The 14,512-nt window shown below is 37.0% G+C and overlaps 1 protein-coding gene across 1 annotated transcript in view; it reads right to left on the bottom strand.

Moving 5' to 3' along the window:
* LOC107488474 (trihelix transcription factor ASIL2) overlaps positions 1–839 on the bottom strand; it is a gene marked incomplete in the record, with an annotated part of 1,948 nt that extends 1,109 nt beyond the window's left edge. The window contains 1 exon segment of the mRNA XM_016109225.3: positions 1–839. Within this exon segment, the coding sequence (XP_015964711.1) occupies positions 1–155 (155 nt within the window).
* Positions 840–14,512: the final 13,673 nt, after the last annotated feature.

Below are 14,512 nucleotides of genomic sequence, written 5' to 3'. Positions count from 1 at the left end.
TCAATTAGGGCAAGGGTCTCGTCGGGGGACCAGCAGGGAGGAGGAAGGCGGCGAGAGGAGGAGGCGGTGGGGGGAGGAACGGGAAGAGCGAGGGGGAGCGCAGATGGTGGATCTGGAGGAGGGGTGGATTGGGGAGGAGAAGAAGGGGAGGCCATGAAGGAGAGAGAGAAAAAGAGAAGAAGAAAGAGGAGGAGGAGGAAGAGGAAGAGGAAGAGGAAGAGAGAAAGAGAATGGAGAGTGTATGGTTAGGGGTAGGAAGGAGAGAGAGGCGGCGTAAGAGAGAGGGAAGGAATAGTAGTGGGGGTGGGTGGGTGGAAAAAGGGTTTGGTGGTGGTGGAAGAGAAAGTGGCGTTTGGTGACATAATTGTGGTGTTAAAGGGTGGTGGTGGTGCGTGTGGGTGAGCGTGCGTGTATGCGGCTGATTTTGAGATGTGGATAGGACCAGGAGGGCACCACCGAGTTGGGGAGGGATGTGGGAAAAGGGCTAACGTGCGCCGCGGTCACAACACGCCACCCTCACCACTACCCATACCATACCCACCCCCACCCACCCCTTTTTTTCCTAACTAACAGCCTGGTAGATAGATGGATGCGGTGGGGGCATAATTGCCCATTAACATTATCATTATCATTAACAGGGTGGGGGTGGTTGGCAATTGGCCCCCTCCTCACTTGGACGGTGGTGATTGGGTCAGCATTCTCGTATGCGGTGTGGGCTTTTTTGTGGGTGGAGACGACCTGCATTCTTAATGCTTTTGCTACCTCATCTCCTCCATGCATTCCCATTATTACGTTTACCACTTACCCCTCCTGCCTCCTAATTTTGTATCCCTTTTAAATCCCATAATTCTCCTTCATCCTTTCTTTTCAAAACCAAACCAAACCAAACTCTACTTCCCTCCTCCTGTTCTCTTCTTTTCTTTTTCTATTTGACATTTTTTTTTTTGTTTTCTGACCAAATAAATGTTCTTATTCTATATTATTTTTTCAATTTTAGTTTTCATTTTACTAATTTTTTAAATTTAAATTTAGTAAACTTATAATACTAAAAGAAATTAATAAATTAGAATCAAAATATTTAGTTTCTCTCAACATTTAAAAAGTTTTCTTTCTATTTTGGTAATTTTGGTATTTTTGGGGGTGCTTAGTGCTTAAAACCAAACAAGCTTTAGCAAAGGCATAATTATTAAATTTTAAGATTACTTTTATTGTTTTATCTGGAGACTACTAGTTAATTAATGAATAACAAGAATAATAATCTCTGCTTTTTTTAATTAGCATTGCTATATAATTTTGGAATAGAATAATATATGATTGATTAATTTGTTGAATAAAAATTATAGTATAATAACAAAATAATTTTAAAAAGTGTCGCCATAATTACATTTATTCATAATCGTTGTGTCTTCATCAGATTATCTGATTATTTTTGGAAAAACTACCATTTGTACCCATGAAATTTATGAATGCTCACAAAAATACTCATAGAAGAAAAAAAGTGACTTTGTACCCATGAAAGGCTGGATCTGTCTGTCGATAGTATCCGAACATCATTAAAACGTTAACTCCATTAGGTTAAAGGCCAACATGGCACGTTAAGTGCTTACCTGACTTTTAATTTTTAATTTTTATTTTTTTAAGAACCTTCCAGGTGGATATAGGAGAGAGAGAGAAAGAAACGTTAAAGGCACTTTGCGTCATTCCATCTTCTTCCTCACCACCTTTCTGCATGCCCTAGCAGAGAGTGAGATGTGAACCACATACTGAACCCTACGCCACCAACCAATCCGCCCAACTGCCTCCGTCCGCCCGAAACGACCACCGGCGACCAGCATCCCCCAATCCTTCTTCCCTTTTCTTCTCGATTTCCCCATTTCTTCCCTCCTTTGCGCAAAGTCACCCTGTCTCTGCCCGAACAACCCCTGCTTCGCATCTTCCATTTCGGCGAGCAACCAACGGCGGCGAACTTTTGTGCCGCTGCGACCACCACTCCTCCGTCTCGCCCACTTTTTTCGTCCTTCCCTCTCATCAACGCAGGTTCCGTTTCCTTCCACTGCTTCACTGTCTTTCTTTTCTTTATTTTAATTGCTTTTTCATTCTGTTTTAGTGATCTGGTTAGATTAAGTTAGATGATTTCTGTGTTTTGGATTGAATGTGTTTGCTGTGGATGAATTTTCTGGGTTGTTTGATGCCTACATTGAACTAAACATACTGTCTGAATTTGCTGCACACCACATACTCGATATATCGCCTGAACGGATTCTTTGATTTAAACCTTATGTCTGATCACCATAGGGCTTAAGTTTTGTTTTTATTAGGCATTTTAATTCACAAATATACAGTTTTCTGAACTTCTTGATGATGATTGTGATTAAACTTTGGTTATGTACTCGTTGAATGTCCTTGTTGAACACCAAATTGGTGAATTTGTTTGGTTAAGTTGTGCAGATTTTAGCTCTTAATCATATTTTTGGTGAAATTTGTAGCAGTGCATACCATGTTTTGTTTAGTAAATTACTGAGTTGCTTACTCATGTATTTTTGAACATAAATGAGTATATACAATAGTAGGTGTATTGATATGGAGTGTTCATTTTTTGATGTTTTATTCATGTCTTAATGTTGAAAAAACTGGGTGTTGGGTAATGTTATAAACTGATTATGTTTATTGATGGTTCATTCAATTTTTGATGATTCATTCATTTGGGTGTTGGGTAATATTAGAAGATATGAAATTTTATTTTTTGTTATTGACAGAAATGGCTACCACGACGCATATCACATTAGTAATACACCATAGAGGTAGACTTGAAAGGGGGTCGGATGGCAAGTTGTGTTATGCAGAAGGTGAAATTACTAAGATGGAGAGAGTTAACGTGGATACTCTGAATGGCTTCTTCATTAGTGACCTACTGAAAGACATTAGGTATCCAATCATCTCCAATTTCTACTAGCGACAGCCTGAATGGAAATTGAGGGTGGTTTGAGGCTTCTGCGACTTGACATGGATGTTGTTAAGATGTATGAAGCTGCTGTGGAGAATGGACATAAGATTGAATTATACACAGAGCACCCCATTAGCCAAGCAGATGTTATAGATACAAATGAAGAAGCTGGTGTAGAAGCACCTGGTGAGGTTAATGTTACTCCATCAAGGAGGAGGAGGAAAGTTTGTGTTAGGAGGACTCCAACTCCAAAGAAGGCAGAAGGTCCTAGAAAAATTCTTCACCTGGAAGGGGTACAAACTGAAGCCCAAATTACAGAGGAGACCCATGGTACAGAAAAAGCCCAAGTAGATGCCAGCCAAAATCCATTAGTTCCAGCTACACCAAACACAGTTCCTGTATCTGAAGACATGCGTGTTTTCTTGACAATCATTTTAATGGAACTGTTAAATTAACTTCCTAATGGTTCATAATGGTTATGCTTTATTTACACCAAAGAACTGCATAAAAGAATAAGGATTCTAGACCTATTTCTGGAACTGCATTTTATCATTGTATATACATTAATTGATCTGATTTCAGATTCTTTATATGTATTCAGTACTCTTACTCATCCATCTGTTCCATGGACAGGAACTAATTTCAGCAGTAAAGGATATCATGACAGGTGCACATCACAGATTCTGCGCCATGCATATCTATCAGAACTTTCGAAAATAATAGCCAGAATTGAAAATGAAGGCTGCAATGTGGGCATGCACAAAAGCTACTACAACACAAGAATTTGAAGTTGCAATGGAGAGGGTCAAGGGAATAAACCAGCACGCTTAAGAGTATCTTAACAAAATTTCACCACAACAATAGTCAAGATCTCACTTCAGTGAGTACCCTAAGGTGGATTTCTATACAAATAACAACTGCGAGACCTTCAATGGCAAAATTAAAAAGATGCGAGGAAAGCCAATTATTACAATGTTAGAGGAAGTGAGAGGTTATGTCATGAGAATTTTGGCAAGAAACAAGAAGGCACTTGTTGGATATCATGGTAGAATAACCCCTGTGCAACAAAGCCGTTTGGAAAGAGAGAAAAAAGAGAGCAACTATTGGAGGCCCTTTCCCTCCGGTGATGAAGATGGGAATGTCTATGAGGTTCAAAGGTTATCTGTGAAGGTGAGTGTAGACTTAGGGAGAAGGACCTGTTCATGCAGGTTATGGCAGCTTACTGAACTTCCATGTAGGCATGCCTGTGCTGCCATTGCATACCAAAATCGTAGGGCTGAGGACTTTGCTCATAACTGGCTTACTATGGGAGAATATAACCTAGCATATCAGTGGACAGTTCAACCTGTCCCAAGCCAGGAATACTGGGAGAAGGGAAATCACTATCCATTGTTGCCTCCTGTGTATAGGAAACCTATTGGGAGACCTACCAAAAAGAGAGACAGTCGTAGAGATGGTCCTAGGGAGAATCCTGATCCCCATAGAGCAAAGAAGAAATTTGGCCCCATTAAATGTAAATATTGTCTGAAGGTATAACTTAATAATCAATGTCTCCTTCGTTTACTTGTGTATATTGATTGTCTTATAAAAAAAAATTAAAATTGCAATTATTGCTGTTGTGGTCTCAGACTGGTCATAATAGCAGAGGATGTGACAAAAAGAAAGAAGCTATGGCTAGCGGAGGAGCTGCAGCAGGTAGTGGTAGTCAGCATCAGGGTGTAGCAGCAACAACTGAAGGTATGGCTGTTGATGATCTTGATGAGGATGCTGCCAAAGAGCAAGAGATGTATTGGGAAGAGACTTTAGAGGCAGCAGATGCTGAAGCATAAGCTTCAGATTCACCCAATGTAAGTTATTTATATGCATTCTTTTCTTCTACTTATTGGCATGAAGATAAATTTATCTTGTATAGCATATTTGACTTAATGCAATTACCCATTTATAGGTGAATGTTGATGATCTGAACTGTGTGAATCCTTCTGAAGAACCTATGGCAGTAAGACCTCCACCTTTTAACTCCTCAACTGCATATGTGCTACCTAGACCTATCATGAATCCAACCATGTCCAAGAGACCAATTAGGAGGAGAAACGTTAAGAGGCCACCACCATCACAACCTTCTCCCATCAGACCTGCCCCACCACAACCTACTCCCATAACGCCTGCCACACCACAACCTTCTGTTGTTAGGCCTACATCACCAACTAACCAACCTCCACCAAAAGTTACCAGACAAACAATGCATCATGCAAGTCGAAGGACGACTACAAGATTTATGCGATTCATGCCAACTCCACCAGTCACAATTCAAATAGCAGGCAGATGGCCAGCACCTGGGTTCCGCCCACCACCAGGAACATCTTCAATTAGCAACAACAACGGGGTTTCTAGTGGCAGTAGCAACTCCACACCCAACAAATAGGAGTTTCTAGTGTGACTTTGTTTTTTGTTCAAGGACTTACTGTACTGAGAGCTCTATCGACTCTAATACTATGGTTTTTTTTGTAACTTATGCCTAGTGCTTATATTTCACAACTTGATGCTTTGTTGTTCATGGTTTGTATTGGTACTATTAGGTGCATTTGATATTCTACTGCTACATCAGACTCATACACTTGTTTTGAGACTTTTGTTGCTAAATATTTGTGTTATAATTATGTCAAGGTTAATTATAGCTTATGGAATGAATATTTAGTTCCATTTCCAAGTTACAATTTCGCTATGTAATATACAATACCAGCTTTCTGGCTAGATTTGTCAAATCATGACATTTATATGTCTTTTTTTGTCAAAATTGTGTTAACTCCAATATCACAGATATCAAATACATTAACAATCATGGACATTAATGTCAGAACTAAGGGTGCACATGGACCGGGTGAAGCCGGGTTTGATGGGACCCAGACCCGACCCGAAATATACACCGGGCCTATTTATTAGACTCGAACCCGACCCTAGACCCGATGAAACCAATACACTTTCGGGCCACAATTATACCGGGTGAAAACCGGGTGAAACCGGGCCGTTAACATTATATTACGTTGATACCTTCTTGTAAGCTAACATATAAAAATATCCAAATTTCCAAGACTCCAACCATTATTTAACATAGTAAAATTCACTTAGAAAAATATAACAAGAAACAGCCCTTCTTTAAAATTAAAGCATAACCACAATCAATACTAAAGCAAAACCACAATCAATACTAATATTGTCTAATAATACCAAATATTTAAATCAATACAAATAACACAATATTATGCATTAGTCTAAAGTCTTATGCATTCTAAACATAAAACATTAACTTATAATCTTATAATGACTAATAACACAAAATATTAAGGTTTACAATACTTAAATTCCACATAAGAATAGTCATAATCCATCACTAATAACACAAAATATTAATTGTGTATGATGACCGGGCCACCGGGCCGACTTCGGGTGACCCGAGCTATGGCCCGGACCCGACCCGAAATAATGACCGGGTCTATTTTTGAGACCCTTACCCGACCCTAAACCCAATGAAATCACACCAAATTAGTCCCTAAAGTGTTCGGGACCGGGCCGGGCCTTCAGGCCGGGCCGGGTCTGTGCACCCCTAGTCAGAACATAACTTGACTTTCTTCACAACAACTGAATATATTAACAGAGGTCTAAAGTTCATCATCACTGAAACCAAACAGCTAAAGAACCCCAGGACAACATACACCATACGCAGAGTTACATGTTGATTAATTGGAGTAGATTCAAGCCTACACAAATAAATAAACTAAAAAAAAATTGTTACGATCCATGACCTAATAGTTCTAATTTCACCCTGGAGCTTTCCTATCTTTAGCAAGATTTTCACACTATTCTCTTGAACTCTCTTCTTTGTCCAGTGACATTGACCTCATAGTTACCACAGGAGCTATCTTGATTTTTTCTAACAAGGGCTCTTGCCAATCCCTCCCATCCTCCATTAATCTCATCCACCCATACAAAATACTTGCAATCCATCGTCTGTAGCGTGAAAGAGAGGAATAAGGAATCGTTCACAAATAAGTTAATCTGAACAGAACCACAAAAACAAAAAGACTTACCTTCCATAGAGGACACCTTACAAACCATCTCCCAGGATTTGTTAAGGTTCCAGATTGTAGCAACACCACACCCTTTCCACAAAAGCATCTCCCAGACAAAGTCTTCTCTTCACCCCTCTTAGAAGACGAAGTCCTTTCTTCGCTGAGGCTTCCATTCGAACCTCTGCTTCTCCTAGACATTATAGGGTTTTCAAATTAAAATTGGGGAAATATTTGACGATAAATTAGGGAATTGAGTGATGTTATAATGGTAACAACATGCTTGGACACATCAGACTGCTGATTCAAAGCCAGGTAAGCACTTAACGTGCCATGTTGGCCTTTAACCTAACGGAGCTAACGTTTTAATGACATTCGGGTACTATCGACAGACGGATTCAGTCTTTCATGGGTACAAAGTTACTTTTCTTCTTCTATGGGTACTTTTATCAGCGTTCACAAAGTTCATGGGTACAAATGGTAGTTTTTCCTATATATTGAGAAGAAATTGAGAAGAAATTGCTATTACGAACGTATATAAGAGTATAAAAGTATAAAACATTAAAACTAATAACACTTTTGGCCCATACTACCATATCTTAATCAGATTATTTTCTTCCACAACATGTAGCTGACACTTTCGTTTTATTTTTGGACAAATATAGCTAAAATTTTTCAAAGCAACCATGTCTTCTACACTTTGGGCATCTTTTGGTCAAAAACCTACTTCAATTCATGGACCCAAAAAAAATCAAATAACTCGTCAATAGCACAAGATCATAAAAATAAATAAATAAATAAATAAAAGAGGTGCTAAAACTTTCTCGCATTAGGGGAGCAACATTCTCTCATTAGGAGCAAGGTAGTAAATTCGTAATTTTTACCTCGACTCGCTAAGTTAACTCAGAATCATAATTCGTTAATCGTAAGACGGAACGTAAACATAACTCATAAAATATAAAAATATATATATATATATCATAACAAGTCAAAAGTCATAATTTAATACAAATTCACAACTCAACTTACAAATCAAAACACAATATTATAACTCACAAGTTCATACGACACTAAAATAAATTCAAGTAGCAAATAAACCAACCAAACTACTAGAATAAACAACTAATTAACTAAAATCTAAACAAGTCATTTAATAATCATTCTATTTTTCATTAGTCATAAAATCTTCACGAGTTTCACAAGCTTTCGCATTACCATCTTCATTATCAGGAGCAGGAAGAAGAGGTCCTTGGAGAAGTTCTTCAAACTCATCATCGTAAAGATAAGGAATTGCCAAAAGATCCTTAGAGACACCAACAACTCTATTACCACTTGCTCCATCATTTAAATCAAGATCTGGAATTAGAACATCTAAATCTTCTTCTTCTCCATCTTCATCAGCAACAATCACACTTCATCAAAGTTTAACTCATCAAGACTATAGTCATAATCAAGACTTCTTTTATTTTATTTTTTCTTTGCTACTCTTGAGTTTGTTATCACAAACACAACATCATTCATGGTTTTAGCCTTCAAACAGTTTCTCCTTTTTGTGTGAACCTTTCAAAAGTATATAAAAAGTATTAGTCAAACAATAAGATAAAATTCAAGAATTAACAACCAAATTTATAGAAATAAAATGCAAATTATATTTAATTACTAACCATCTCAGAAACGCTCAAATTGCGTTCATATTCGAATGAGCTACATGTCAAATTCAAGACACGAATTGTAAATTGTTGGAGCTCTGGATGCTGATCTCCATAAGAATCCCACCATTGAGCTGGAGTTTTAGTAAAAATTGCATTCTGAGCTATTTACTACCAAAAAACTCTTTTCAAGTCTTAAAATCTTCTAGTTGAACATCCATCTCGGTGATTAAATCTAGATTTTTAGTCATTCTTTCCATACAAACATAAAACTGCTTCTTAAGCTCATAAGCAATTTTAAAACCAGACCTATAATGAATTTGATGATTCAAATAATAGCCTGCAGCATGTAATGACCTATGAAGTTGGTTATCCCATCTTGCATCAATAATATCCCAAATAGGTATATAACTAAAACATAAAAAAATAATAAATTAGTTACAAAATAAAAAATATTTTCATGCATTAATCAAACAAAAATAGTTAGGCAATTTACCTTGTTGTCTCAACTCTTTGAAATGTATCTCGTATTTTCTTCTTTGCACTTTTTATTTCTTCATAAATGAACTCCATTGCTGGCTTTTCTTCTAAATCACCATACGAAGCACATGAAGAAGAGGGCAGGTAGCTCTCAAGCAAATTACCACTTCTTTTCAAAATATCTTATCCAACTCCACGCTTGCAATTATTTTTCCATCTTTTGTCTTTGCAAATTTTCTAAAAGTCCAGTGAATTAGAAAGAAACATTCTTATTAAGGAACCTTTGTTATCATTGAGGCATCCTAAAGTAAGGTAAGAAGTTGCTAAACGGGTCATACCCGACCTCACCAAATCTTTCCCCTTTGTGTGGATGTGTAGTAGTGCAATAAGAGCAGTTCAAGCATATATGTAAGTAGTAATCTTTCTACCTTTATAAATTGTGTTCTTGTGAGGTGTTACTTTTTTTTTCCAAATCTTCTAACATTAAATCAATGCAATGTTCTTCGCAAAGCGTCCAAAACAACTTTTTTTCTCTTTTTCATTAGCATTTCTCCTAGAGCTTTGTAGTTAGCCGCATTGTCAATGATAATTTGGATGACATTTTCTTCACCAACCTTTTCAACCACATCATCTATCATTTTAAAGATTTTGTTAGCTGTCTTAGTAATATGAGAGGCATCAATAGATTTCAAAAAAATAGTTCCTTTAGGACTATTAACCAAAAAATTTAGGATGATCTGTCTTCTCTTATCTGTCCAACCATATGTCATTATTGTACAACCAGCCTGCTTTCAATATGCTCTATGTTCTTCTAGTGATTGTTGAACAAGCTCTACGTGTTTTTTTAAAAGAGACCCCCTTAATTCATGGTAGGATGGTGGCTTGAATCCTTATCCATATCTTGTAGCTTTCTCAAACATTCTACTGTATTCCTTTCTCCTTGATACATTAAAGGGAATTGTTGTAGAAAAAAGCACTAATCTCTAAACATACTTCCTCTCTCAAATTCTTCTTAAATATATTGTTGATTATTATTTGAGTACTAATGCATGTTTTCTTGAAAATGTTACCATCTAATTCATTTTTCTTTCTTTTTTTATCAATAGTGTCACCTTCTTTAGTAGCTTCACCTGGGCTTACCCCACCCATACTTGTTTTTTTCATCAAGTTCACTTACAACCCACTCACAACATCCCACATTTGCTTCTTAACTTCATCACTAACAGTTGTACAAGCTCCAACATCTTTTTGAGTTCCTGCTAAGTGGTGTTTTAATCTATAAATTTCTCCTGAAAAATTTTTATGATAGTATTTATATTGTATCTTCTTTCTATCTTCTCCAACAGATATCTCGAACTCCCATCCTACATCAATTCTACTTCCAAAAATATTCTTAGCAACTTTTCTTTTACTAGCAATTCTAGATGTACTTCCTAAATGAGAAGTTAGAATGCTAGTTGAATTTTCACTTGCATTAGCTTGACTCGAGGCTATTTTTGTTCAAAAAAAAATTAAAACAATAAATATTCAACAAATCAGTTCAATATCATAGCAAAAATTTAACAATTTAACAAAAATTATAGAATTGTGTTCAATGCCATTTACAACCATCCAAGTTTAATAATAAAAGTTCAACAATCTTATTTGAACAAAAAAATACTAGCATAACAAAAATTCAAGAATTATATTTAATGTCACAACAACAATGCAACCATTCGGTTAAAAGAAATTCAACCAAAAATTTCAATAAAGCTTTTTAACTTTTTAAGTATTTCAGAACAAAATAGAGTAAAGCAAATTTAAGCCACTAAGATAACTAAAGCACTATTTAAGTTACAGCATCATATCAAAACCAATAAACATTGTCACATAAAGTTCCAAATATAAGCGGGTAAAAATGTAGAGTGCCCTCAGATCTCATGGCTTACAAAATTTTAATGCTCATAGACAGCTACTAAACCAATAGTGTGCATCAAAGCCTCCATCTCAACAAAATTCTAAAATTTTTAGTCATAGACAGCTACTATTTCAATATATTTTGTGTTAAACATCATTGGACATAATATATTAAGGTAAGCCATGATGCTCAGAGATTAAGCATGTATAAACATAGAAGGGAAAGATAAAATAAAGATTCACAACAATCAAATCTAATATAATAAATCAAAATAATAGCAATTTTCACCAAAATAAAAATAATAATAATTGTTAATAGAGGCTGACAAAGACAAAAGGAATGAAGAAGCTTTGAATCGTGTTCAATGCTCTTGCTTGCAATAAGTAGTAGAAATATTTACTTTGAAGTTTAATCAATTAGATTTTTCAATTAAAAAGACTCAATTAGTAGATTGAATATTTGCTTTTCAATTAAAGTATGATCAATAAGTAGTAGATTGAACATTGAAGACTGAAGACTAAAGAGGATAAAGAGGTCTTAACTTACCAGATGAACTAGCAGCAAAGAGGAGGAAAAGAGCAGCGATCCAGATTCCAAAGCTAGAGAGGCAGAGTCAGAAAACCAGAGATAGAGAGGCAGAGCCAGAGAGTTTCGCAAGTCGCAATCATAAAGTGACGCTCATGCAGTTCAGCCACCACTAGTCTGATTCGACAACACCAGCAGCAAACCTCACAGCGAGTCGGTGACGCTCCAAATTAGAGTTTACGGTTGCGTGAAATTCAAATTTCAAAGGGATAGAGAGATAGAGTCAGAAAGAGTCAGAGATTGAGACTTGAGAGAGGCCAAAATTTAAAATTTTGGCCTTGGAGAATTGGAAATAAACTGTAAAAGTGGAGAGATTAAGAAATTAGGGATAGTTGGTCTGCTAGGGCTCCTCTTTCATGGTCTTCTATTTAGATTAGGCCATTGGGTTGGGTTGGGCTGTAATTAGGGCCAAGAAAAAGAGCTTCTTCAACATGAAATGTAACATCGTGGCAGAAGCAACAATTCTGGCGCTCTGTATTATTTAGCGGCGATTCTACACGATGCAGCTTGGTTCTGGATGATAAGCAGAAGCGCAACAAAAAGATGGAGTAAAAACGTAAAATCGTGTGTTTTCACGAGTTAAAACACAATTCTGACTACCTTGATTAGGAGAGTTTCTCTAGAACACAAGGTTCTTCTCCAGTAGGGAGTCTTCCATCAACACTTCAGCATATGCTCAAAGATCCACAGTGCCATCTTGAAGCATATAAGCACAAAGTAACAAGCTGTGGAATAGAATCTCTAGAAGGTAAGGTGATCAAGCTCAATAATACGGAAGCTCTTGGCTATATGAAAGATTGTTTGAATGTGGTAGGGAAGATAATCAGCAAGAAGGAGATCAACTTTAAAATATATAAAAATGCACTACTAAGGATGTAGGAAAACCCACAAGGAGTTTTTGTCACTAATGTTGGCCTAAAGAAGATTTTATTCAGTTTTAGAGACAAGAAAAGAGGGCTCTAAATTCTTCAGAATGGACCTTGGAATGTTAGAGAAAATCTAATTAATCTCAGGCTATGGATGGGAGGAAAATTAGTCTTTGAAGTGGATCATGACTATATAGAATTCTGAATACAGGTTCATAGTATACTGATGAGCAAATATTTTATACGCTTTTTGACATCATTTTCATATAGTTTTTAGTAGTTTTTATTCAGTTTTTATTAAGTTTTTATAAGTTTTAGTGTAAAATTCACATTTTTAGATTTTACTATGAGTTTTTGTATTTTTGGGAAATTTTAGGTAATTTCTGGCTGAAATTGAGGAGCTAGAGCAAAAGTTTGATTCAGAGACAGAGAAAGCACTACAGATGCTGTCTGGATCTGACCTGCCTGCATTTGAGAAGAGCTTTTCTGGAGCTATAGAAGTCCAAATGGAGTGCTCTCAATGGCTATGGAAAACTGACTTTTAGAGCTTTCCAGCAATATATAATAGTTCATACTTTTCTTCGGATTAGAAGGCCCAAAACTGGCGTCCAACGCTAGCTTCCTGCCCCCTTCCTGGCGTCCAGCACCCAAAGAGTAGAGACCAATGTACAAATACCCAAAGAGGACCCCCTAGCTAGCGTTCCATGCCCAAGAGACCTCATAGCACGTGGATCTCATCAAAGCTCAGTCCAAACACTCACCAAGTGGGCCCCAGAAGTAGATTTTAGCACTAAATAGATTGTTTTACCCTTACTATTCATCTGTTTAGTATTTAAGGAATTAAATCTATGTAATTCAAACCTTTTAAGCACCATATTCGCATATCATACACGTTTTGCATTATATTTTACTTTAGTATGAGTTTCTAAACCTCCTAGGTTGAGGGGAGGAGCCCTGCTGAGTCCTATGAATTAATAAAAGTATTATTGTTTCTTCTTTGATCCGTGTTTGATCTATCTCTAAGATGTATATCCGATCTTCATCGTGGTGAATAGGACGATCTGACAAATTAGCTCTGTTCATCACATTGAGACGAACGTGCCTGACAAACACTCGTGTCTACTTGGGTTCGTGTGAATACTTGAAAGGAAAGCACGAGCCTACATCTATGTTTATACATCTCTCAGACAGTTAATCCACGACTTCGTTGGGGACTTATCAAGATACCAATTCAGCCAATTTTTGGAGAGATTATGGTCTCTATGGTATAGGCTAGAATCCAAAGAAGCAACGTTCTCTGATCCAGAAGATTCGACCTTGTCTGTGGCGTTTTGAGTAGGATCACCAAGAGAATGACTTGCTAGAGCTTTACCCTTCGTCAGATTGAATGACCACAGGGAATGGCGTTCATTCTGTAGTAGAAGAGATCAATTACCACGGGCAATGGATTTGATCACTTACAACCTGCCATAGAAGAAGATCATTCACAAGCAAAGAAGACAGTAGCACCAGAGTTAATTCAGAAAGACAAAGCAACCCTGACTCTCAACTCTATTCCTATTATTGCTTTCATAGTTTCATGATACTTCATCCAACTCCATATACAAACTTCTAATTCTTCCTGACTAAGACCTGCAAGACAACCATTGCTTGCTTCAAGCCACAATCCTCGTGGGATCAACCCTAACTTGCTCAGGTATTACTTGGACGACCAATGCACCTGCTGGTACTGCTGCTGTATGAAAAGTGTGGGGTTTGCGTACACGCGCACCATTACCACTTAAGCATATGAACAAAAAAAATAGGAAGGTTAATAGGAGAAATGCTGGGAGTGTTGGCTGAAGTTGAAGATCCATTGGTCGATAGGATACTTAGAAGAACATTCTTAAGAGTCAGAGTTGGGATTAATATAAAGAAGCCTTTACCTACAGGCTTCTTTATGGACAAGAAGAATCAGCCACTGCTCTAGGCTTTTTTCAAGTATGAAAGATTGTCTGAATGTGTATTGCTTTAATTGTAGAATAATA

Source organism: Arachis duranensis, chromosome 5 (assembly GCF_000817695.3).
Source record: "Arachis duranensis cultivar V14167 chromosome 5, aradu.V14167.gnm2.J7QH, whole genome shotgun sequence".
Taxonomy (NCBI): Eukaryota; Viridiplantae; Streptophyta; class Magnoliopsida; order Fabales; family Fabaceae; genus Arachis; species Arachis duranensis.
Note: the sequence above shows the minus strand (reverse complement) of the source record. Positions and strands in the feature narration are given on the sequence as shown.